The 27,850-nt window shown below is 39.5% G+C and overlaps 1 protein-coding gene across 3 annotated transcripts in view; it reads right to left on the bottom strand.

Moving 5' to 3' along the window:
- Positions 1-27,850, bottom strand: part of METTL8 (methyltransferase 8, methylcytidine) — a 39,879-nt gene that overhangs the window by 9,802 nt on the left and 2,227 nt on the right. The window contains exons 1-5 of one of the 3 annotated variants that reach the window (XM_042456285.1): positions 25,907-26,045; positions 20,339-20,494; positions 13,567-13,658; positions 3,151-3,503; positions 2,513-2,562 (exon numbers count right to left, since the gene is read on the bottom strand). In XM_042456285.1, coding sequence (XP_042312219.1) covers positions 2,513-2,562; positions 3,151-3,503; positions 13,567-13,658; positions 20,339-20,481 — 638 coding nt within the window. In that variant the 5' untranslated portion in view covers positions 20,482-20,494; positions 25,907-26,045. Of the gene's footprint in view, positions 1-2,512; positions 2,563-3,150; positions 3,504-13,566; positions 13,659-20,338; positions 20,495-25,906; positions 26,065-27,850 lie in introns of those variants that run through there. The other 2 variants (XM_042456298.1, XM_042456292.1) reach the window with 2 other exon arrangements.

The following is a 27,850-nucleotide window of genomic DNA, read 5'->3' as shown; positions in this document are numbered from 1 at the left end:
CAAATCTCCTCTGAATAAACTTGCCAAGAAACATCCATGATGCTTTAGGGTCACCATAAGTCAGAAATGACTTGGAGGCACACAACAACAACCAAAAATGATCCATTGCATAAATGTTGTTGGGGTAAATGGGGAAGGGTATAAGGAAATGTAGTAGTGGTTTGAGCATTGGACTACGACTCTAGAGACCATGGTTCTATTCCTGGCTCAGCCATGGAAATTCAGTCTGTGACTTCAAGGAAGTCACACTCTCAGCCCCCAAAAGTCCCATGATAAGAACCCCCATAGGTTGGAAACAACTTAAAGTCATGCAATTACAATAAATTGAACTGTGGGGGAAAGCCTGAAGTGGTAAAATAGCTTAGGAAAAAGATTTTTGGCACCTTGATATGTTATGTCTGATCTGTCACAAGATTACTTGTGTTGTATTCTTACAATTCTGTCCAGAAGGAGTTGCCAATGGTACCCTTCTCTGGTATAAGATTCTGGCAGAAGATAGTTTCAGATTTTTAGTACAATGAAATGGGGATCCCCAGGGAACATAAGTGCAGATATTGTCATCTTAATTGTCACTGTAGCTGAATGAAACAAAAAATGATTGGCTTTGTTATAATAGTAGCTCCCCTGTCGCCTCCAGCCTACAGATACTGCAGAGACAGCTCCATGTTCCCTCTCACACTTTTAATAAACATACAGATGTATTTCCCCAGCACTAATTAATAGTAACTGTGCATGGAGAAAAAAATAGGCATTCTACAGAATAAGACAAAACATTTACTCAAGCAAACAAAACAACCCTAAAATATGAGTAATATTTATTCAACTGGTTTCTTGTTCTCTCTATTAAGAACGACCAGCAACAGCAAGCAGAATTATTAATTTGCAGTAAAAGTATTTGGAAGTAAACAGAACTACAGAGGGCAAGTTCATATGGATCTCACTTTGTTTATTATGGCTTGACAACTTGCTGCTGAACATGTAAATCAGTTCTAGAGAAATAGAATGCTGAGTTCACACATCATAGTAAGCCAAGATGTGTGTTTGTTCAACTCTGCTTCTTGTTTAATCCTACATTATCTCTGCAAAAAAACATGGTTTGTTAGCCGGCCACAAATCACAATGAGAAGTCATTGTTTGTCATTGCCTTATGAACTGGAGCTTGTTTAAACCATGGCTTGTTGTTATGCTTGCACCCCAAAACATGTTTCCCTAATTGCCCACCCTGAACCTATAAAAGGAACAGAAGAGAAAGAGACCAATAATGTGGCTTGCCTGTTTTTCTGCGGGGCAATTCATGCTAGAACTACAAATCACTGCTAACATAAACTAGAGATAAGCATAAAGTGTGAACACATAGCTAGTGTGTATCAACAGATATAAAAACAATTTGCCATCAGAACATAAAGTTGACTTCAGCCAAGTCATCTGTCCAACCCAGCATTATCTACTTTGACTGACAGTTGCCATGCAGGAACTTAGGCAGAGGTCTTTCCCATTACCTGCAAACTGACCCTCTCTGATGGAAATACCCAGGGCCTTGTACATGCAATGCAGGTGTTCTACTGATTTATGACCTCCTTCTACATTGGGGTGGGCAAAATGTGGCTCATGAACCACATACAACCTACAAGATAATTTATTTGGCCTGGAGGCCCCTCTGGCCTATTGGCTTATAATTTTTGAACTAATTTGGTTGTCCTCCCCCCCCCCCCAATTTTTTCCTCAATATGATTTTTTCATAACAAAAGATAAAGCTACAAAAATACAAGCTTTTGCTCTTAAACAACTCATTTACAGTTGTGCCACTATTATAAATTAGTGAAGTGAAATATCAAAGAGAAGTGTCAAGTAGATATTATGAATATCTACTCAGGAAACTGACTGTGGATTATGCGTTATATGGAGACAGTAACATCAAATGATTGGTTGAGTTAGCAATACTTTTCATACTGTGAATTATCCATTACTGAGACGTTAAGAAATCATCATGCATCTGTGAGCTACACCACTGTCAGAGGACCTTCAGTAGTTAGTGTGCTTAATGCAGCCTTCTAACTTGGCAACTACAGCTGCCATCATCCTTGACCACTGATCATGCTGCCTGGGGCGAATGAGAGTGGTAGCTGGGGAAGTCTGGCTCATAATACTACTATGCAGGATCAAGAACACAAGATAGATGACATCTTTGTTACTGACTGAGTTGACCAGCATAATGATGTCTGGCTAATCATAATAATTTATTTGTACCAGTGATGGGGATGTGTCACAGGAGCTGTATGATCAAGTAAGTTCTTTAGGAACACACTACAGGAAGAATGAAAACTGTGTGCCCCTCTGGACAGCTTTGGGCTGCAACACCTCATCAATCCTAGCCTACATAGCAAATAGTGAGGAGTGTCCCATTCCTGACATACAGTAAAACTTTCAAGCACAGAATACAGCAAACCACATTGTTCTTGCATCATTATTTTAACAGATGACTTTGGCTCTGAGTCAAGGTGAAACATCTTACCAAACAGCTTTCAAAATAGGAATAACACTGTTTCCAACACCACAGCCAACCTGGAAGTATAAATAAATAAATAAAGGAAAAGAAAAGAAAAGAAAAGAAAGCTATAAATGCATTATTTGTGCCCCCTTCTAATTTATTCTCAAGTCCTGGAGCAGGTTAAAGACGATTTCTATAAAATTCTCAAGCTATATTTCTACAAACCCTCTTCACTTAAAAGTATCATTTAGGGCACCAACCCATCTGACAGCATACTAAGAAGTTACTTTACTAGGATACAAAAATGACTAGACAAAGACAATAATTCCTAAATTTCTAAGAGATGGGGAGAAAGAGTAGAAACACTTTAAAATTTCTGTATCCTTTGACTGTATTGTTTGAAAAGTACAGTTAAGAATGTATAATTGTAAAGCTCATCCTAAAAAAACAATTAAAAAATAAAAATAAAATTCCTGTATCTTTGCAATTCTATGTCCCTGATTTCAATGGGGAAGGAAGGGAAGTTTATATTGAGATCTTAGCGGCACATCTACGCTGAAATGTGTGTATGGAAGTAAGAGTATGCATGTGAGTATATCTGTGAGGCCCCTGACCCAGTTGTCCCCAGGGCTAAAATGACCTTCCACCTCAACATACTTTACCTCTAATATTCTGTAAATAGCATTACTACCAGGGAACTGTTTTCCGAAGCACTTGACACTGTGGTGATCATCTCCAGAGTAGTGGTGGCATGAACTAATATTACTTCCTTGTACAGAAGAACCTTTTACAAGAGAATTATTCTCACAAAGGCAGTTGTCTTCATGTATTCTGGTCAAAGTCAAGTGAGAGTTCTTTTCTATTGATGTATCCATTTTTATGTAATCGTCATATTTTCTTTTTGGAAGAATTTCTGGAAATTCCAAGAACAGCCAATTGCGATCTTTGAAAAAATTGTTCTTATGGGTCTTGTAAAACTGATCCCAGTATTTACTGGCTTCCCTCTCGTACTTGTCTAGATGTAAAAACACACAGATGGGCACAATTGATGTGAAACAGTGAAAAACCAGTTACAAGTAAACACTGCTAACAAAGGTGGAGATTTAGTGAGTTGGTTAACAGATTTATGTCCAACCTTTCTCCCATAGTTGGGATGTAAGACGGGTTCCAATATAATTTTAAAAGAACTAGCAGTAAAAATAGAATAAATTACACATATTAAAATATACATTATTTACTTACTTACACATATTAAAATACAAATTAATTTGATCATACAATAGACAGTCACATTAAGTTAAAGCAGTTTTTTTACTTCTCAAAAATAAAAAATTAATAGCCCAATTATTTCTTTGAAGTTGCTAGGGCTCACATGAACAATATTACAGCATGAGGAGCATAGCCAATCTGGTTTTTTGGTTGTGAATGATTAAAAAGATTTGCATCATATTACCATGAACCAATTATGACTGGAGGATATGCTATATTTATTCTATAATACCCTTATTCAAAGACTGCTGCTCTTGCATGGCTCATCTCTTTGAACATCTTGCTCTACAGATTTGGTAAATAATGAATGATAAAAAGCACAATGAATTTACCATTGTTACTCACTCATATCCATACATTTTCATACTTAGTTTTTTTGTTAGAAGAACTATACATTTATTATTTTTAAAATATGAAAGATAGACTTCCCTCACAAAATACTATTGATAGCCCAAGAGCAGAGCAGAGATATGTTATTTTGGATTACAAATCCACAAATCCCTGACTTCCTCACCGGCTGGGGAATTCTACTTATTTATTTACTGACTTGGTTACAAATGTTTGAATATGATTTGGATCCAAAATGTCAAAACTATGTATGTTAATAAATAAATGTATAAAAATGTAGATATTCATAAATATGTTTTAACATATATAAAAACAAGTATAGCCAGCGCTCGGGGGGGGGGGGGGGGGGGGGTCCGTTACAGCAACCCCTACAGATACCAAAATCCACAGATGTTCAAGTTCCACTGTCCCCAATGGCAGCATGTGAGGACTGCCACACCACCATTAGGGACAATGGAACTTCAATGGTGGCATGTGTACATGGTTGCGCTGCCTTTATGAACAGCTCCTGTTGTTCCCAGTGGCAGCACAGCTGTGTTAGGAACAATGGGACTTAATGGTGGCATGACCATGTGCATGTGCCACCATGGGACAATGAGGGCTGTTCCTAATGGCAGTGTAGCCATGTGCACGCGCCACCACTGGAAACAACGCAGGCTTGCCATCCATGGATGCTTGATTCTGTGGATGACAAGTCCACTGATACTGAGGGCCAATTGTAATAGTTGGAACATGTCAAATTTCAAGGGGAAGGCACTGAAAGTTCATCTTTTTTGCCTTCTTGATCAAGACAACAAGATCAGTTCTGGCCTGAACTGAGATTGAAATAGATGTAGATAAACATTATCATCCTGAAGTTTCTACAGTTGCACTGTCACAACATTTTCAAGGACTTTTTCCTCTAAAAGGAGTGCTTGCTAATGGCAAAATATTGTTAAAGACTATAGCCCTGTACAGACTGGTGCTTTGCACCAGCCTGGGGCTGATTTTAGGGCTCCATAGGACTGGGCATCCATACACATCCAGCCCTACTTTCAGTGCCTGTGCGCCATCTTGCCACGCCCCCACATGGGGTGTGTGATGATGACACACAGGCATCCGAACACCCAAACTGTGCCCGCTGGAAGCGAGGACATTATAGCAAACAACCGCCATTATGATGCCCTTTAAAAGATGCCGCCTAGGGCAGCTTCTTTTTAGGGAGTGCGTTGGTGCCACGCCGTGTGGCTGGTGCGGCAATGATGAGGGGCAAAAATGGGCAGCATGGAGCCACCTGGCTGTATCCCCCCTATGTATCCAAAGTGTGTTTCTTTAGGAGCAGCTGCACCATGGCCTCTTTAAAGGCAAGGGGCACCACTCCCTCAGTACAAAAGCACTTCCAGTTGCTTGGATCCACTTGGCCATCACCTTCTGATACCCTATGATCAGCCATGATGGGGCAACAATCAAGAGAACATGATTCTATGTGGCTGCATGAATTACTGCAAATAATTTGACCATGGTGCAGTACAGACTGCCGAGAAACAGCGGCCTGCCAGCACCTGTTTTTACCCCAAAGCGCACGCTGCAACTCTGGAAGAAAAAGAACCCAGAAAAAACGGGTTCTTTTTGCGCTGCCGGAGTGATGTCGTGATGTGCCAGCACGGCGCTTTTGCGTGGTCTGTACCACTCCCATGTCTTCAGAACACTTCAACTGAAACCAATTCTGAATTCTCAGATATAGTTGTTTTTAAAAAGTACTGTTTTCTAGCTTTAAAAACGGCAGGTCTGAGTCTATAGGAAAAATTGCCAGATGTTCTTGGACTCCAGCTCCCATCAGCCTGGCCAGCATAGACAATGATAAGAGATCATAGTGTTGCATTTCAATAACACCTTGAGGGCTGCCCTCTGCCCATCCTTGAGCTAAACAAGTGAAGCAGGGGAGCTTATGGCTTGCTACTGAACATAAAGGCCCTGTTCAGACTGGCCATTAAGGCTGGCCTGGGGGCGGAGTTGGGGTGTCGCTTCCACATGACACATGCTCTGACTCCACCCCCAGGGCCCCATGACACCATGTGCCACTCCACACAGCGTGCGGCACCATGGCTCTTCCGGCGCTACATCCATACAACGCAGTGCTGAACGAGCACTGCAGTGCCACAGCTATGATGCCCTTTCCAGGGTTAAAAAAGGAGCCGCTTTTTATGGCTCCTTTTCGTGCTCTCTAAAGGCTAGATCGGGGCCGCAGCATGCGGTTGCCACAGCCCCAATCCGGCTGAAGAAGGGGCTATTTGTACAGCCCCAAAGAAAACAAAATAATGAACATTTGAGATCTACATACATTCAACTTAGTTAATGAAGAAATTGAAATAGTTAAAGATTTTCCATATCTTGGATCAAACATTGTTTAGAATGGGGACGACAGTCAAGAAATAAGAAGAAGCCTAGGAATGGGAAAGGCAGCCATGAAAGAACTGGATAAGATCCTAAAGTGCAAATATATAACATTGAGCACTAAAGTGAGGATCATCCAAGCCATTGGATTCCCCATCACATGTACAGATGTGAGAGCTGAACAGTGAAAAAAGGGGATAAAAAGAAAATCAACACATCTGAGATGTGGTGCTGGAGAACAGTGCTGGGAATACCGTGGACAGCCAAAAAGATAAACAAATGAGTTCTTGAACAGATCAAGTCTGAAATCTCCCTGGAAGTCAAGATGATCAAACTGAGGCTGTTGTACTTTGGACACATTATGAGAAGACATGACTCACTAGGAAAAACAATAATGCTAGGTAATGTTGAAAGCAGTAGAAAGAGAGGAAGACTGCACGCTAGGAGGATAGACTAAATCAGGGAGGTCACGAGCCTGAGTCTACAAGACCTAAGCAGAGCTATGGAGGATAGGGGGGCTTGAAGATGTCTCATCCATAGGGTCACCATGAGTTGAGGTCAGCTCAAGGGCTGCTAACAACAACAGTAAGAAATTGCAGCAGAAGGATCCAAATGGGTCTTCTGGTCTTGTTTTTTTTCAATGTTCCACTGCAATTAGCTGAAATGTAAACAATATTGAACAAAAACCATCCTTTACTGTTTGAAAACAACTGAAAGATAAAGAGTGCCACTCATTAATCCACAAATAAGCATCAAAGATCATGTCTAGAAGACAAAGGGAAGAGATGCGAAAGTATTTTAAAGTCTGAACCTCACCAATTACTCTTCAAGGCTCTCCCTTTTCCCTGCTGTGGTCAGATCTCATGAGCACGGCCTACTTGCATATAAATACAGATTGATAACTTTGGTTTACACTAACTGCTCCAGAACCTAAAACTCAAGCTCACTGTATATAAATTCAAGCTCACTAAATATACACTGTATATTTAGAATGCAAACAGTGGTCTCATCCGCAAACTAGCTTTTAAATGTTTTATCTGAAAAGCTGATCAAAGAGTATTAAACTCTTTCAGAACTTGATGACTATGACTATATTTGCACATCACAAACCACAATTTGCTTTGTTAAAATGTGGATTACAGTGAGGAAACCTGTCTCTGCTAACCAGCCACAAACCATAATCTGAACCCACAGCTTGTTGCTGGCTTATTTAAACCATGGTTTCTCATGAAATCTGAAACTGCAACAGTGGCTTTTGCCCCCTGTTGCCAATGTTAGAAAACAGGAACTGATAAAAGGGAAAGAAGAAAAACAGACCAGAAATGGAGAAGATATACCAATTTAGTTGACTGTCTGTAGGGCAATTTGTGGCTTAAAACAAGACATGTAAATACAAAACATGGCACATACCATGATATACAACAACACTATGCATTTGAGATACAAGTCAAACTAGCTAAAAAGGAACACCTAAATCACCTCTCCATTGTGCCAGACACTTCAACCAACTTGTTTTGAAGAGATTTGGTACTCAACATTGGAAAACTTGGACCACTGACCAAGTCAACGTATGCATATTTTCCAGCCTTCCTTGGAAGATTCACTATTGCTTGTTTTATATTACCCATTGTACTATTACGTGTGTGTGTGTGTGTGTGTGTGTGTGTGTAAGGCAAGATAGAAATTCTGACAATAAATGAATAATTCCAGTTCTTCCAAAAAAAAAAAAAATAAGCAAATGCTTGTTAAATTGAATGGGAAGTACCCACAGAACTATATTGCATACATCTTGGTTAATCTTTTGCAATCACCTATAAAGAATATGGGATGTTGCCTTACAGTGTCAAAGACTCTGCACTAGAGCCCGTTTCATTTCCGTGGCACTTCAGTGTTAAGTGTTTCAAATGCAGCTCTGTGGCTTTGGAATACTCTGTGTCCTTTGTGTTTATAACATCAGTCTGCATCAAACACCAATATAACAGAGTTGTAATATAGATCCAGTGTGAGCCAGCATGGCCTAGTGGTTTGAGTGCTGGATTACAACTCTGGAGAACAGGGTTCCATTCCTAGCATGGCCATGAAACCCACTGGGTGACCTTGGACAAGTCACATGCTCTCAGTTTCAGGGGAAGGTAATGGCAAACCTTCTCTGAACAAATCTTGCCAAGAAAACCCTGTGATGGGATTGCCTTAGGGTCGCCATAAATCAGAAATAACTTGACCTCAGACACATCACACAATAACAAACAATATAGAGAGATACAGCAGGTATCTGAGATCACACATGCAGTTTACCATTTTATCTCATTTCACACCTGTCCCATGTAGTTCAACATTATGTACCCCAGGAACAAGGAACCAGTTTGGGATGGTGGACCCCATGCAGACTAGAAGGTGTCAGAAAGTATGACTATCTCCCCTGACATATCCGGGTCCCCTCCACCACAAATTGTGAACAGAAGGTTATCTAGCTGGTGCTTTTGCTAAGGAGCTGGCTCTGTTACCTACTCACATTCCCATGTAAGCAGGCAAAGGGAGAATGATGACAAGAGCGCCTGGCCTACACTCCTAGAGTTTGATAAATCCAGCTGTGAGCATTCAGCTGGTTCCTGAAGTGTCAGCTGAATGTCCAGGTAAATACACTTCAAACCCCCCCCTTCTCAGTGTGAAAAATGAATGTGGAAATCCCATGTTCTTGTGTTATCTCCCTCCTGAAGGGCCAGAACTTTGCAACAAAGGAACCTCTGAAGGGCAATCCAGGGACCTCACTAGGTTAAGGGTTGGTCCACACAAGGGATGGGGTCCCCTTTCCTCATCTACACTGGGTTTCAGATATAGACTTTTCCAAGACTTATCTGGAGATACTGTGGATTGACCACAGGACCTCCAGCATGCAAATCTTGCCATCTGTCACTGAGCTAATCCCTCTCCCTGTATTTCACTCTAAATCCAAGTCCCCATGTGAACTTTTTCTCCATGCAAATCATCAGACATGGCTATTGGCTTTTTGTTGTCATTGATGACTGTGTTCCATTTTGGTTAGGAGTTTGCCAATTTTCAGTGTGCTCTGAAAGAAGAGAAATCAAAACCAAGCCACATAGAAAATGGTGACACAAACTCCTACTTTCCTGAAAAATGAAAGGCAATGGCTCCTCTTAGCCTAATAAGCATTGCTTAAGAAGCAGCTGACTATGTTAATAAAGCACACAAGTGCTTGAATGCCTATCAGTTTATTCATTCTCACTCTTCTTTTTTGTAGCAGGGACCTTCACAATACTCCTTTTTAGCAATACTGCAACACATCGGGAAAATGCTGTCTTTTATTTATTGCTTTTTTACAGTGATTTCCGAGGACCTAAAATAACCTGCTCATTAGTTTCAGCCTAGCTCATTGTTAACAATAAATAGGTCAAAATGTGCTGCCACATGCAGAAAGAAGATGAAGCTTTAGGAGGAAACATTATTGGCAATGTTCACCTATTCCCATTTTAAACATGCAGGCATTCATGAAGAAAAGAATGGCTCCCCAAGTTCAATATATCTTAGCAATAAGCGACTGCCTATGCCAAGCTTATTTAATTTCTGGTGAATGCTCACCATCTTTAAATTATTCTTTTGAAAGATTAAGAGGAATATTATTTTCAGAAGTTCTCACTTATTCCTACTTTAGATTTTAAGAAAAGGGGTTATATGAAAAATAAACTTAGAATAAATGTATCACCTTAATTGGCGAGAAGAGAACTGGGAGAAAAAGAATGTGCACAAAGACACAGAAAATAGAGTTTCTTCAGTGAATTAAGAGAACTAGCAAGATCAGTGGTTATATTACTTGACACTACTAATGTTCATCTGTTGTGATACATTATTTGATTAATATTTGGGTTTGTTCCTTTATCATTTACTGTTTATGTGAGCATTCCACTTGCTAACAATTTATTTAGCAAATATTAAAATAGTATTTTATAATAGATGTTGTACCACAGACAAATAAAATCAAACAATTCAACTCACTGCTTAATTAGAAAGAAGAAATGGGTTACATGTAATGATGACACTTGTAACTCATTACAGGTTGATTCTCCCTTATCTGGAATTACGACATGCAAAATATTCTAAAATCCATTATTTTAAAATGGATTATGGAGACAGTGACACCTTGCTTTTTGATAGTTCAGTGTACACAAACATTGTGCACAAAATTATTTTTAAAAATTGTGTAAAATTACCTTCAGGCTATGTGTACAAGGTGTATAAATGAACTTTGTATTTAGACTTGTGTCCTATTTCTAAAATATATTATTATATAGGTATATCCAAATACAGGTATTTCAAAATCCAAATAAATAAATCTATTTATTGATATTATGATGTATTTGAAATATGCAGTGTTATGTTATTGTTATGCAAATTGTTGTAAACCGCTTTGATTAATTTGTTTTAGAAGGGCGGTATACAAATAAATCTTATTATTATTATTATTAAAATTCCAAACTCTTCTGGTCTCAAGCATTTCAGATAAGGGAGACTCAACATGTATTTCCAACATTGAGGTGGAGCAGAAATCAATATACAGCTACCATTCTTGGCAGAAGCATCATAATAGAAAGTAAAATCAAATTCCATCCATTTTAACATACTGATAACTGTTATTCAAATATTAAACAGATATCAATGTTTCTGAAAAGGCAGTTCATAAAGATAAAGAATTGATCACAAGGAACTCCATTCATCCATTTGATTTTAAACCTTTTATTCTCCACAGTTATTTGCTAATGAAGCAAGATAGCATGCAGTAAGATAAGCAACAGGAAGTCCTCTTCCATCAAGATTTATGCATTTTCCACTTCACATTTGTCAACAGCGATTGGGCAGCCTGGAGTATTTACAGTATTTAAAATTCTAAGTGTTTATGCCTATTCAAATCAGGGGGGGAAAGAACATTGCTTGTTATTTTTTAACTGCTACTAGAATACATTTTAAATGAAAATCTGTTATAATAAAAGGGAATGTTTGTTTGCAACAGGTACAGTGCACCAGGCCATGATGCTAGATGCTTCAAAACTAGACAGAATAGTTTCACTGTTGTCTAAGTTGTTGTGCCCAGTTTCAAGCTGAAACTCCAAGAGGGGGCTTCCCAGTGATGAGGAACAGTCATATCTTACCAGGAGAAGACAGCAGACATCTCTGATTCTGTTCTCATCCAAGTTACAATGCCCAGTTTCAAATGGAAATTTTTAAGGGGGACTTCTTAGAAACAAAAATGGAGACCTGACACAACTCATTGGGAAGTTGTTGTTTTTTAAGGACAAGAAAACAAGAGAGGGCTCTCTTAGGTGAAGTTGCTAAGATTCCCGAGGAAGGAAAAAAGTTGGGAAAACAGAAGGGAGCTAAGGCACTGATGTTAAATTCCCAAGGTTGAAAAATGGGCAGCAAATTTCTGCTAAAATGCTAACATTGCCAAATGCTAACATGTTTAAAAAAAGAAAAAAAGAGGGGAGCAGGGGAAACAGGCAGTTAGGTTTGAAACTAGGCAATACTGAGTACACACTTGCTAGAATTAAATCCTGACCATTACCAAAGCATATATATTTCAAAAAATTGTTGTATGGTCAACTAAAGGGCAACTTGTGTTAGATTTGGGGTTCAATTTGCTGAATCATGCAGCTTTTACTGTGCCACTTTCCTCCTTGGTACCAATCCAGTTTGTACCATCCACACCAATTTGGTACATAGTCAAATTTGGATTCAGACACCAGAGGCAGAGGTTGGTTAGGTGAATCTAACTTCAGTGTGGATAAGTAGTGTGAAGGAGGACAATACACTGTAACCAATTTAAGAAGTGGTTTTTCAACTGGTAGAAAAAACTTCCTCCAAATTACAGTGTGCAATTGAGCAATCTATTTCTTGAGACTCTGTGACATGAAAGCAAGATTTTGCATGAAACAGCTGTAAACTGGGTTTCAGATCAAGAAGATTTTTTCCTGAAACGAGCTCTGATTTCCATACCAGGAAGATTCTGCAAGGAAATGAACTTTTATTCACAGCACAGGGAGGTTTTATGAAGAACAGCAGTTCTGACTAGCAAACTGGCTAAGTTTTGCACTGAGGCTTACTCCTGAGAAGACATGGACAGGACTAAGGTATACAATACTTTGCATTACTGATGTAAATTGGCAAGGTATGTATTCAGCTCTCTTTCTTTGATCTGGCTCACCCCACCTACTGCAGGAATCTGGCCTCAAGACCCTTCCTAAATTGGAATTCAGTCCCTAGGCACAAGTTCTCCACTCCTGCCACGGTATATCTTGTACCTTCCCAAACTGCAGAGTTATAGAGCAGTGATTCTATTTTTACTGCCAGGCTGCATCTTGTGGAATCCTGAGATTTATAGCTTGGCGAGGCACTAGAGCTCACTGGGTGAGGATTCTAAATGTCCTTCCCTAAACTGCAAACCCCGGGATTCCAGAAGATGCTGCCATGGCAGTTAAAAGTGTAATAATCATAGTACTATAAAAGGGTCCCTTGTCCTTGCATGTTCTCAGCTTGTTGTTGTTGCTGTTATTGTGTGCCTTCAAGTCATTTTTGACTTACAGCTACTCTAAAGCAACTGTATCATGGAGTTTTCTTGGCAAGTTTCTTCAGAGGGGGGTTGCCATTGCCGTCCTCTGAGGCTGAGAGAATGTGACTTGCCCAAGGTCACCCAGTGGGTTTCCATGGCCTAACAGGGATTTGAACCCTGGTCTCCAGAGTCATAGTCTAACGCTCAAACCAATACACCAACATTGGCTCTATGTTCCCTTTTGCAAGCTCAACTACAAATTTAAAAAAACCATACAGCAACAACGTGAAGTCTCCAATTAACCCAGAGCTCAGTGTACATCACATAGAGATCATAAAACCCAGTGCCTGAGGCAGATTGGAGATCAGAGATGAGTGAGATGTTAAAACTGCAAATCAAGGGTAAACAAAGATCCTGTTTGTCACTATTAATGCAATGTGCAGGAAAACGAGGAGACTAACATTAAAAATTAATATGTAAACAGATAAACGGCCATATTGTCAGATTCACTTTTCAGATGAAGTTTTACCTTGCAGCTCTGACTGGACTCTTACAAGAGAATTTGCGGTGGCTTTTTCCTTGGCTCTTTCTTCTTCTTCCTGGGACCACTGCATGTGGTCCCTTGGAGAGAAAAAAAGAAAAGAAAAAAATATACAATTTGCAGGAAGAAAAATATGCTTTTTATTTCTAAAAGCTTCCATAGGCTTTTCTGTTCTTTCCCCCTCCCTTAAGCACACCACATGCAATCAGCCGCATTGTATATAGTCAAGATTCCATTTTCTGCCTTGGTTTTTAAAGTGGGTCTTGATGCACTCTGGAACTCCTACCATTCTTATGTTCCATTCTTTTGCTTTGTTCCAGCAGCTCTGCATTCCAGCAGGCCCTGTGCTGACAGCTCCTGGTAATGCCCTCTTCCTCACAGTCCACAGTAGCACTTGAGCATTTGAATGTCTCTGTGGTATGTTGTCTTTTTGTTGCTTTCTCTGTGGGACATTTCACAGACTTCCCCTCTATACATTCTTTAGCTTGCAATGATGGAAAGTGCAGGGCTGCTTCCATTTAATAGTTTGTCTTTTTGAACACACACACACACACAGACACAGAGAAAGCAAGCCTGTGAGCTCATGATCTGTCTGTGCCTTTTGAGTCTTGAATAACAGTGATTCATTATGCCAAAATGAAACATCGGCATGTTACATACTAGCTAAACAACATGGTTGCCGTTTCGGCACAGATTTATAGCTATCAAAATCTAGCCTCCTGGTGAGCCAAAGCATTCCATATAGATTATTACAGAAATGTACTTAATAGGCATATGAATATAATAAAAGAAGTTTGCAGCTGGGCGCTGTTTTTGTTTTTTAAAGCAATACTTCTGATTACTCCCATGTGTTAGTGAGCCACAAAATGCAACCAAAACAGCATCCAGAAGTAAGCTTCATGGAGCTTTTAATTATATAGCGCAACAGATGGATTTGAGTGGGATAAAGATTTAAATCTCTCCAGTGAAATAATGGCGTTCAAACTGTAGCCGGGTTGAAGTAAAGGATTACTGAAGCCAGCACCATACCACAACATTATGCCAAAACAAAACAGAAAATGCTGAGCAATGTTAAGATATTCCCCCTGGGTTTCAGTTCTAGAAATTCACAGAAGCTAACAATTTACCAGCTAGGCCTTAAGGCCTGCCACAGAAGCTGGTAAGTATTTAGGGTAATGTGCACTAATGGCTACGATGGCACACCTCAATATAACTCAAGATTATACTTGCATTAGGGTGGAAATATGCTGACATATCTTATTACCCTTTAACATTCAATGTTAATTTTAAAATGCAGCATTCACTACCTGGCATGGTTCAGCCCCTCACAGGATTGCAGCCTCTTGGTTTTCATCCCTTGCCCAGATACAAATCACAACCCATGTCAAGAATTTGATAAATGATAGGTAGAGAAGGATAGTCTCCACTAAAGTGATAGGTTTTAAGTTCACTCTTCTCCCCAAGAGAATTTAGCAGATTATGAGATGTACTGTACTACAATTTTCACATCAACAATCCTTTACAAAAAATGTGAAATCACAAGGTGAGGGAGCTCTTTAAGCCACACAAATGTATCCTGGGTTCTAGATACCATGGGATGTTAATAGAAAAGAAATGGGTAAAACAGATCACCCAAAACGGGAGACTGGGACTGCCCTGGCAGCACTAGCCCTGGATCCGTGGCAACCACATGCCTGCGGCCCCCATCTAGCTCTTCACAGATGTTTTAAACTGCCTTCTGAAAAGCAGTGGTTTTTCCCATTCCTTTTCAAGTTGGCTCTTCCTGGTTGGGGTGGCTTTAAACTGCATTTGCATTGTATAAACACCACACCCCCAATGCAGCCTGAAGGCAGACCATTTGTCCTGTTTCACCCCTTAGTTCTCAAAAGCATTTCAGAACAAGAACAAAATGTTTCCCTGTCAAAGGAAAAGACCAGAGAGATCAGCATAGCTTCTTTAAGGAGGGAGTTTTGAGAGCAGTCATAAAGAAAGCCCTCTCTCAAGTTTCCACCAGACACATCTGTGGGACCAAAAGACCTTTTCCACAAAGCTCAGAGCCTGAAAAAGCTGATGTGGGAAAATGCAGGCCTTCAGACAACCTAGCCCTGTAGATCACAAGCTGAATTTTGAATGTGGAGCTGGCACTCATATGCTTCATTTAATGAGCCCTTGTCAACAATCTAACTGGTCTTTGGACTAGGTGAAGCTTCTGTGTGCATTTCAAATGTGATCTAAGGTATATGCCACTGCAGTTTGAACATCCCTTATCCGTAATTCCAAAATCCAAAATACTACAAAATCCGAAATTATCCACATGGGTGGCTGATATAGTGGCACCTTTGCTTTCTGGTGATTCAGAGTACACAGACTTTGTTCCATGCACAAAAATTATTTAAAATGTATAAATAATGCTATGTATAAAATTACCTTCAGGCCAGGTGTATACGAAACATAAATGAAGCTCATGTTAGACTTGGGTTTCATCTCCAAGATATCTTATTATGTATGCCAATATCTGAAATCTAAAACACTTTTGGTCCCAAGCATTTTGGATAAAGGAGACTCAGCCTGATATTGCCAGATCATATAACTCCGGGAATGGGCACTGATGATAAACTAGCTGTCTCTGCAGAGGAGTATGCTCAATTACCAAGGAAACCTGAGAATCCCAACTCAGGGATGGATCCAAGAGCACATCCAAACTGTGAACCAGTATCATTGGAAGAATAGGAAAGTAGTCAGCAGGACTCCACTTGGGCTGTCTCTCATTCTTCCATCATTCATGTGTCCTAACTTACCTGAACATTATAGTCTTCCAAAGAGTAGGTAGAAGCAAATGAGTGCCTACTCGCATCTCCTTTAGATGCAGATGGATTCCTGCCATCTACAAAGCCACCAATAAATTTATCATAGGTGAGTTCATGTTCTTTTGGCTTTACTTTCTTAAGCTTATAGAAAAATGTTGCCATCTACATTCCCATTATTTGTAATCAGTCCTCTAGTATCTGTCCTCTAGTATTCCACCAGTTTTGGTTTCAGCGATGAGAGGTGATACCAATCGTACTGTTGAAAATACTTATAATATTGAGTAATTTTGCTTTTGAGACTAAAAGAGATTATCCTTGTATTACACGTACATACGCATGGCATGGATAGGGAAAGGTTATCAAAGACATCTAGTATCTCCTACAAGATTACATATTGTTTTGGCAGACAGCAGAATGCATAGTTATTGATTGCCTCCCTACAAGAATCAGCAAGGAATAAAATAACACTTTTTATTTTCATATCAGGGTCTATAGTGTATAGAATCATAGAGTTGGAAGAGACCGCAAGGGCCATCCAGTCCAACTCCCTGCCATGCAAGAAATCTAAATCAAAGCATCCCCGACAGGTGTCCATCCAGCCTCTGTTTAAAGACCTCTAAGGAAGGAGACTCCACTACACTCCGAGGAAGTGTGTTCCACTGTCGAACAGGAAGTTCCTTCTAATGTTGAGGTGGAATCTCTTTTCCATTGCTCTGGGTCCTAGTCTCTGGAGCAGCAGAAAACAAGCTTGCTCTCTCCTCAATATGACATCCCTTCAAGTATTTAAACAGGGCTATCATATCAGCTCTTAACCTTCTCTTCACCAGGCTAAACATCCCCAGCTCCCTAAGTCATTCCTCATAGGACATGATTTCCAGACCCTTCACCATTTTGGTCTCCCTCCTTTGGACACGCTCCAGTTTCTCAACTTCCTTTTTGAATTGTGGTGCCCAGAACTGGACACAATATTCCAGGTGGGGCCTGACAAGAGCAGAATACAGTGCACTATTACTTCCCTTGATCTAGACACTATACTTCTATTAATGCAGCCTTAAATCACATTGGTCTTTTTAGCTACGGCATTGCACTGTTGATTCACGTTGAACTTATGGTCTACTTGGACTCCCAGATCCCTTTCACATGTAGTCTTTTTCAGCCAGGTGTCCCCTATCCTATATCTATGCATTTCATTTTTCTGCCCTAAGTGCAGTATCTTACATTTCTCCGTGTTGAAATTCATTTTGTTAGCTTTGGCCCAGCTTTCTAATCTATTAAGGTCATTCTGAAGTTTGATCCTGTCCTCAGAGGTATTAGGTACTCTTCCTAATTTGGTGTCATCTGCAAATTTAATAGGTATACCCCCAGTTCTGTCATCCAAGTCATTGATAAAGATGTTGAACAGCACTGGGCCCAGGACAGAGCCCTGTGGGATCCCACTGCTCACTTTTCTCCAGGATAAAAAGGAGTCATTGTTGAGCACCCTTTGGGTTCAGCCGGTCAACCAATTACAAATCCATGTAATAGTTACATTGTCTAGCCCACATTTCACTAACTTGTTTTCAAGAATGTCATGGGGAACCCTGTCAAAAGCCTTACTGAAATCATTCCCCTTCATCTAACAAGCTGGTAATTTTATTTAAAAAAAGGAGATTAGATTTGTCTGGCATGACTTCTTTCTCTGAAACCCATGTTGACTTTTTGTGATTATGGCATTGCTTTCTAGATGTTCACAGACTCTCTGTTTAATGATCTGCTCTAGAATCTTTAATAGGATGCAAACAGAATTTAAACTGGGATGAATTGTTACTCAGATTGAACAATGAACCTCAAAGCAAACCACACTGCTAGCAATGTTACAGACTCTGGTCTGAGTTTAGAGAAGTTATTTATTTGGTCTACAAGTTCCAGAATCCCCCACCATCAGATGAAAATACAGTTTATTCTAAACTGAGTAAAGACTGTATCTATACTGTAGAATCAATGCAGTTTGACACTGCTTTAACTGCCATGTCTCAATGCTTTGGAATTCTGGGATTTGCAGTTTTATGAGATCTTTAGCCTTCTCTGTCAGAGACCACTAGCACCAAGCCCAGGGTGCCACAGGATGGAGCCATGACAGTTAAAGTGGTGTCAAACTGCATTTACTCTGCTGTGTGCCAGCAGCCAAAGCCCACTGCTTAGAGTTGTTACAGTCTCAAGGCCTGAGTTTGGAAAAGTTACTTTCTACTGTAACTTCCAGAATCCCTCACAGCATGACCACTGGCATTGCTGGGTGGATAATTCTGGGAGCTGCTAATCGAATGCAAGTTAACTTTTCCAAGCTCTGCACTGAATAAAAGGAATGCAAGCAAAAGCTTTGTCTGTTTTCAAGGTATTGGTCTTTGTGCTATACATGTTGCCTAACATGGTTGCTGTTGCCCTCCAAGAAACATGACTATGTTCTGGGGGTGAATCTTGCCTGCTGCATGAAGTGAATAACACAAGTCAGTTGCTAAAAATACACAAGTTATGAGTCAAGTCTGTGTCTTTTAATGCCAAGTTGAATCCATGCCAAATCATTCAAGCAACCTGAGTCTGACTTGTGTCTGAGTCAATTGACTTGAGTCTACATCACTGGTAATACCATGTGTAGGAGAGCTAAGATATTTGCTTCCCATATGAACCTGCCTAAGCTCTAAGATCTGCAAGGAAGGCACCTCTCTCTACCCTACTGTCTTCACAGCCAAGGCTGGTGGCAACACGGGGGAAGGCCTTTGTGGCTGCTCTCACACAGTGGAACTCCCTCCCTAGGGAAGTTAGGATGGTTGTTAAAATATTGTATAAACTTAAGTTCAGGCTATGTGTATAAGGGATATATGAAACATACATGAATTCTGTGTTTAGCCTTGGGTCCCATCTCCAAGATATTGAATAGAGGTATTCCAAAATCTGAAAAAAATATGAAATACGGAACACTTCTGTTTCCATTTTAGATAAGGGATACTCAACTTATATTGTTTTGACCTTTATTTTGCATTGTTTTTTTTAATCCAATATGTGTTTTATTGTACTCTCTGTCTTTTTGTAAACCACCCTGAGTCCCAGCCTGGGAGAAAGGCTGGATATAAATAAAATGATGGATGCTTCCCAAAGTACCTGGTTACCAAGGTATTAAGCACATCTGAAGAACTTTGGTTTCACATGCTCCCAAAGTGGCTGGGAGCTGCACTGAGGCAGCAAGAGCCAGCACAAAAGGAGTGGAAAAAATCTGCTCCTGACAGCAGCATGTTCAGGACTGTGGCAGTGGCCCACTTCAGGAGTGGGCCGTCTGGTTGCCAAGGTCCCAGGCCGATCGGAACCAAAGGCTGTCTGCTTCAGCCCATCAAAGACTAACTTTATGGAAGGCATATTCCCATAAGAAAATTTCCATAGAACAGTAGCTCTATATCTGTGGAAGCCAAGTGATTGAGGGCACCACACATTATGCATTACAGTGTAAGTTGTATGAAATTCCATGAGACAGATACTTGGTAAGATGTTTAGATCTTGTAGCTAAATTTAATGATAGGGATAATATTATATACTTGCTGCCTTGCTCAATTAAGTTGGTCCTTGTTAACGTATCATTATTTGAAGTGAAAGTAGCATTACTGAGAATTGCCTTTGAGAACAATTTAGATTAAAAGTTCTTACAAGAAATGTGGACTTGATAATTATCTTTGTAAGCACAGTATTTTTATATATTGTTTGCATTATATAATGTATTGTATCTATTATGATGCTGCAATTTTGATACATCTTGTAAGAATTTTTATTCTTCTGATTCTGCCTTTTATTGTATTCTTGCTTTATTACCCATTTTTCTTTTTTCTGTAGCCTGTATTTGGTTGACTAGTAATAACACAGAATTGAAACACTCATATCTACATTAATAGTCAAACAGATGATGCTGTAGCAAACTCCTTTGATCTTACCACATATTATGATCAAAAACTTTATCTGGATCTAACAAAATCCGTGAACCAAGGGGAGCCGTTGGTCGTTTCTTACTTTGGAACCTCTTGGGTAAAATGCTGTTCCTCAGATACGAAAGACAAACCCTTTCAATGAAGTGCATTTCGACAAAACCTCTGGAACAAAAATTAAAATAAAAAGATATATTTCTTGAGACATCATTATTGCATTTACAAGAGGAATAGCTTTTTTAGTCTGCTGCAGCAAAGCACCTTGTAAGACCTTAAAAACTAACCAATTTTATTATGGCACAAGCTTTCGGCAGACACTGTCCATCTCATCAATTGCATGGGGTGTTATCTCAAGACAGCAGATTTACATAAACTTATTCACCACTTTCTAAATTCAAGCAATGGTAAGTCTGACTAGAAAGAAGCACAATGTATGTTACAAAGTGTTTGCTGGAGACAAAGATACTCTAATGCAGTACTGTACAGTCAGATCAGCTTATTGGATTGTTTGCTTAAGTGTGACAGCTTTCAATGGAAAGAGAGAAATAGTAGCAATGTGTTTCAAAAACGGGAGTTCAGAACACACATGCATGTGCACACGCACACAATATCAAATGATGATCACAGAAGAAACACCTTGCTCTGTTATACATACTGTTCTTCTGCTTGACATTTCTGTTCCTCCAGCTTTTCTTATGGTTTTAATCACTCAAGCAAAGCTGCTAAAGGCAGGTATATGTATATAGATATACACAACCCCATACATACAGATAGTGGATTTTCATTATCTACCCCACCCCCCTCCCTCTCCAGGAAATGCTTCCAAAATTATATCCTGGATTTGTATTTTAAACAGGACTACAGTAAGTATTTGAACAATTTAATCATAGAAATCACAGACAAGCATACAATTCAGCACTGTTATGATTTATATTGTAATTTTCTAAGCAATATTTCATATTTCATGGCAAAACCACCTCCAAATATTCTAAGGGGTGAAACACATGGAAAAATAAAGTGGCTTCCAGCCATTTTGAAGGTGGAACATTTAGAAGATGCATGAGGCGAAAGCGGGTGGAAAGTGGAACGAAACCATGCTCTGGGGCTGAAAACCAGAGCAAAAAGAAACCCCGATACTCTGACTTAACATGGAAAATGTACATCTTTGTGCCTGCATATTAGCAGGCCAGTGCCAGTGCAGGACTGTGGCACCCACTTTGGAACACCTCTGTTGCTGTCTCCATCCTGTGGCTCTTCTACCAGCAGCTTGCAAACTCATGTTTCTTGCTCTAAAAAGCCCAGGTTAAGATGGAAGCACTGATGTGATGTGCTAGGCCTTGATGGAGGTCCCACCAGTTTAAGTGACAATTGAAGTAGAGATGAATAAAGAAGCAGAACGGCTTTCTATCCAAAGCATGTTAACAAAGGGAAACTCAAGCCCAATATACAGGAGAAGTTCCACTCCTGGTAGAAGTCATAGTTCTAATAGCCCGGAAATATAGTAACATGGAAAACATCTCACATGATGGTCAAGAATATCTAACAGGAATAGCAGGAGGAAAAAAAATAGAGTTTTCAATGGACTGATACTTTTGCATGAGAAATATTTCATTATTAAACGCTTCACATAGAAAATAATACTATGCAAAATGCAAACGATAATATAGCAAAAAACATTCATGCTGTTTTGTACTGTACTTGGTTGACTGCTCAGAATGTGCCCCAACATGGTGCGAGTTTATGGCTGAAAAAACTAAGTATTTGTGTTTCTGGATGAGAATAGATTGTCCAAGGGTGAGGAAAGTGCAGTGCATGTATTGCATACTGCCCTTGAGGCCATTTTGAGACTCTTCCAGTCTCCATCCATTTTTTAATTAAGTAGTTTGTTTTGTTTTGTTTTTTCAAACCTGAAGGTAACATCCAAGTGGTTTCCAGACTCTGTTGGGTCAAAAACAGTGTGTGTTGTGGGGAGGGGGCCTTGGCAGAATGTCCTCCAATGTACAGGAAGGGATTTTAATGGGGGGAGGACTGATGATCTATGCCAGGGAGTGCTCAAGGGCAGCTATGAAGGAACTATACAAGATCCTGAAGTGTAAAGATATATAACTGAATACTAAAGGTAGGATTGTCCATGCCATCATATTTCCCAATTTTTATGTATGGTTGTAAAAGCTGGACAGTGAAGAAAGCTGACAGGAAGAACATCAACTCATTTGAAATGTGGTACTGGAGAAGAGTGCTTGGGAAATATGTGGACTGCTAAAAAGACTAATAAAGGGGACCAAGAACAAAACAATCTTGAATTCCTCCTAGAAGCCAAGATGACTAAACTGAGACTGTTGTACTTTGACTATATCATGAGAAGACATGACTCACTAGAAAACACAATAATGCTTATGGAAAAGAAAGTTTTCTCTGACAATATTTTTCCATTGAAGATTTGCCATTTGAAAATGTACTGTTTTATAAATAAATAATAATAAAAATAAAAACTTTATTTATATACTGCCTTTCCTATAGATCAAAGCGGTTTACAATATAGTGGGTATGTGACACATGTCACAGTACAGAACAATAAAATACCTCACTAGTTACAAATTCACAGTTTCATAAAATCTAAGCCATATCACAATCATTAAAACCAACAGTTATGGGGGAAGTTCCTAATCTAAACAGAATCGGGAGGGTATGCTACTTGAAAAAGGTGAGTTTTTAATGCCTTCTTAAAGGCTTCTAATGTGGGACAGAGTCGGATCTTTTCTGGGAGAGAGTTCCAGAGAGTAGGGGCTGTTGTCGTATAAGCCCTCCGGTGAGTTGTAACTAGTTTTACCCTGGGGCAATCAAGTAAAAATTTCCCCGTTGTTCTGAGGGTGCGGGGCGGATTATGTAGGGAGAGGCACTCCCTCAAATAACTCGGGCCCAAGTTTTAGAAAATTATTAGCTCAATAATAGGTACAGTATCAATAAATATGGCAATTTTAGAATTAGAACTAAATTTTCCCTGAATGCTATCTCTAAAAATATTAATCTCTCTCAGAAACCCAATAACTGACATGCTATTGGTTAGACCCAAATAGAGTAAACCTATTGATTCACGTGTTGAATGGTGCATCAACATATAGGTAAATGCCATTGATTCAAAGGATCTACTGTAGTCAGGACTAACAATGGGATTTAGGGCACACTCTTATTTGTAATCTGGTTACCTTTTTGAAAGTGGGTTGAGGAGCATAAAGTAAAAAGAGAAATACTGTATAGCTAATCAAAACATACTAATTTAGATTCAAATCAATTTAAGGTGTTGAAAATAATTCCAAACATTTTTTCTAGAATGAAACATTTCTGGGGGGAAAAACATAACATCCCTTTAATGAAAAATGAAAATCTTTGTTCTCAGGAAATAATATGAATATTTAACCACACAGAAGATAGGTGTGGATTTATAGTGCAACATAGGTTGGCAAAAGGGGGGAAAACTCTTCTTCTCCAAACTTTTCTATCTGAAAAAACGTTTATTTCATTAGGCTTAAGGATAGCAAGAGTTTTTATTCTTGTTGCTGAGGACAGTATTACTTGGAGGTAATCTGTTATGCCAGCATGATGAAGTGGTTTGAGCGCTGAACTATAACTCTGGAAACCAAACTTCTGCCCAGCCATGGAAACCCACTGAGTGACCTTGAGTAAGTCTCACTCTCAGTCTCCAAGGAAGGCCACGGCAAAACTCCCTCCGAACAAAGCTTGCCAGGAAAACCCGGGATAGATTTACCTTAGGGTTGCTGTACATCAGAAATGACTTAAAGGCACACAACAACAACAATCTGTTGAAGGATGTTTGAAGGAATGATGGAGTCAAAGTCAGTGAGGGGGGGCAGAGCCAAAAATGAGCACCATTTTCACTCTCACATTCCTCCATCCCCTTTTTTCCCCTCTACTCCAACGGTGGGCTATGTCGTGTGGTTCTAGTACTGCACTTTTGCAGCCATTAAAGCCCCTCTCAATCTCTCTAACCCCTAATTTCTTTTAAAGAAGCATGATTTTGGGGCCCCAGAACAAGACAAAATACAACAACAACAACCCAGTGCCACACAGAAACCCTCCAGCATTTCCAAATACCTTTATCTTCATCACAGCCCTTCTCAAAATGGTAACAGGAAGTGACTGATCACTATTTTAAGAAGGACTCAGATGAGGGTAGATATATTTGCAAGAACTATTAAGAGGCAAGATGATGCCCCCAGGGGATGGGGGTCTGGACCCTGGTTCCCTGGAAATTGCCCACCCCTGCTCTTCTCCCCACCCAGCAGCCTACAAGGAAGACAGACTTGCTCTTGCCAGAGATCTGAACTAATCACTTCAACAGTACTTCAAAAGAGCCCAAGGACCCTATACAACCTGTCTGCAAAATGTCTATGTCTGCTTTAGTTGATTTCCTCTTGACTGAGCTACTTTTGGTCTCAGAGCTTTGACTAATGTCAGACCAGCAGTTAAATATGGGGTGAGTGTAGATAAGGAGAGTTGCACGTGCCCCTTCATTTTGCACTTCAAACTGTTTTGCCCATGCAGTAAGCTGCCTTACTGGCATTCGATAACAGGCAAAACTTTGCACACAGATCTGTTGCTAGCACATCTATTTTGGCTATGGGGCATATGTTATGAAGACTTAAAACATTGATTTCTATTAGATTTAAATAGCCCAACCCACGCACAATTTAGGAAGATTTTGGAAATAGTCAGCAAGGATCAAACACCTGCATGGCCTTATATTAGGCAAAGAGGACACTATGCAATATGCTGGAAAGAAAAACATTTCATTACATAATGCAATCCATGTAATCAGTTGCCACAGGATGTGGTTACAGAGTACAGTGTGGGTGGTTTCAATAAAGATTAGACAAATCAATAGACCAAAAACACTTGTGAGCTAAGAGGGTCAGGCTGTCAGCTTGCTTTAATGGTGGGATTTTACCAAGAGTTTGACAAGTGGCCACACTTGCTGGGAGATTTTGGGAGTTGTAGTCACAAAACGTAGTTTACTGATCCTTAGTTCTGTGAATAAACAATAATATCTAAATGCTCTTTTCTAACACATTCCTGTACCATTAAGCACTGGGACAGATTCCTTGACACTGACTAGCGTATAGATGAGGAGCATTTCAACATTACTGATTCAGCAGAAAGTAATGGTATTTGAAAAAGGTTTTTGGCAGTGAAACTAATGTAGAGCTGACATGCTTGTCAACAGCCTCAAATATTCCAAGAAGCCAAAAATGGTGCTGGTTAATGTGGGGGCTATGATACCCTAAAGGCATCAGATCCTGCCTGGTCTTGGAAGCTAACCAGGGTTAGCCCTGGTTAGTACTTGGATGGAAGACCACCAATAAAATCCAGGTGCTGTAGGCTGTATTTCAAAGAAAGGAACTGGCAAAGGCAACTCTGAATAATCCTTGCCTAAGAAAACCCTAGGAAATTAATGAGGTCACTGTAAGTCGATAGGTGACTTGAAGGTACATGCATACACACAAACACAAACACACAGAGAATTTCCTAGCATGGAACAAGATAGCACTTTATACTCACAAGTAACCAAAATGACCAAATATTCGGCTGCAGCTTCCAAGATGTCTGCCACTAGTTCAGCACTCTGCAGCAATATTGGATGGTGCAGGAGTGTGCCAGAATGTCCTCTAGCGCCATAGGGCCTTGCAGACAGACAGGACTTGGCATCTATTTCCCTTCTGGAAGAGAAAAGAAATGTTCATTTATGTAGTGCTGGGTGCATTTGTATCTGTGTTGGTAAGGCTGAGTGTAGGTGCCAAAACAGTATCGGGGGGCACATGTGGTTTAGACAGCAGTTTTCTTTTTTCATTATTTATTATTTATTCATTAGCAAGAATTGTTACTTACGGAAACTCACTGGGTGACCTTGGGCAAATCACACTTTCTCAGCCTCAAGGGTGGCAATGGCAAACCCCCTCTTAACAATACTTGTCAAGAAAACCCGGTGATAGGTTCACTTTAGGGCCGCCATAAGTTGGAAATGACTTGAAGGCACACAACAACAACAACAAGCACAATAAAGCTCATCTACTGGTAAACGTCCTATAACAGTGCATGCCTTGTAACAGAGCAAAAAGGCAATGGCCAACATCAGTGAGAAAGAAAAACATTTGTAGTTCTGGGCAAGCCTTCCTCAATTATGGTCTAAATCCAGTTGCTAGATCCAATTAGAGTAAACTCATGGATCTAATTGCTGAATGGTAAGTGAACATTTAGGTATGTATCTATTTTCAATGTTCTACTGTAGTTGGGAATAGCAATTGGATTTAGGGTCTCGTATTCTACAGGTGGGCTAGACAGACTACAACTCTCAGTTGGCCATGTTGGTGGATGATAATGGGAGATGTAATCCAGGACAACAGGAGGGCACTAGGTTGCAGAAGGCTGGTGTTCTATTCAATTAATCATTCACAAGAACAGAAACGTTTCCTAACATTGTTAGAAATTAAGGTTTAACAAAGTTACTTCTATCCATGCAATGCAAGGGCGGGATTTGTGTGGCCCTCCAAATAATGTAATAATGGAATTAATTTTTTAAATTATATAACATAACATTATGAAAGATACTTAATTTGCTTCTATGGTTAGCATATGTAACAAACCTGTTGATACATAAAACATATTCTGCCAATATTTCAATAAAAATACTTGAAATATTTAACTACTCTTTGGCAATTTTTGGTCACCAGTTGGTTATTTTCAACTGGTGAGATAGCCAACAAGGAAATACAAGACAGACAGCAGAGACTCCAATAGAGGAATTAAATCTAAACAAAAGTCATATGGGAATACATGCCTTTTCCTATTGTAACATCCTTCAAGGGAAGGTGGTTAACAAGACCCAGTTAAAATAATCAAAACTATAAATGAAACAAATATAACAGCAGCATAGTTAGTAAAACTATCTATTTACTTCAAGTCAGACATTCAGCATGATTTCTAAAATATGTCATTTATTTTATTTATTAAAATATTTATGTCTCTTGTGAAATTACCTTAGAGCAGGACACAGAAAACAAAGAAAAACATTAAACAATGTAAAACCATATTGGAATTTAAAACAATTAAAAATAAATAAGAACCAGTTAAAACCATAAGCACTGAAACAGAACTTCACAACTTTTAGGCAGCTGCCACACTGCATAATTTATTATTAGTAGTATGGCGGGGAACGACAACAAATCAGCGATTGATAACATCAAGTAAACCACATTAATTAAAACATGCAACCCTTTAAAAGGACAAAGAAAATATACACATTTTAAAACAGTCTATGTTTAAAATTCAACAACTTAATTCACAATTCAACATTATCTTGATAATACAGTTTGACACTGCTTTAACTGATACGGCTCCTAGATATGGAATCCTAGAATATGTAGTTTGTTGTGGCACTAGAGCTCTCTGACCAGGAAGTCTGTCTCACAAAACTACAAATCCCAGAATTCCATAGCATGGAGCCAT

Source organism: Sceloporus undulatus, chromosome 1 (genome assembly GCF_019175285.1).
Source record: "Sceloporus undulatus isolate JIND9_A2432 ecotype Alabama chromosome 1, SceUnd_v1.1, whole genome shotgun sequence".
NCBI lineage: Eukaryota > Metazoa > Chordata > Lepidosauria > Squamata > Phrynosomatidae > Sceloporus > Sceloporus undulatus.
The sequence above is the reverse complement of the archived record's forward strand: the minus strand, read 5'-3'. Positions and strand labels throughout refer to the sequence as shown.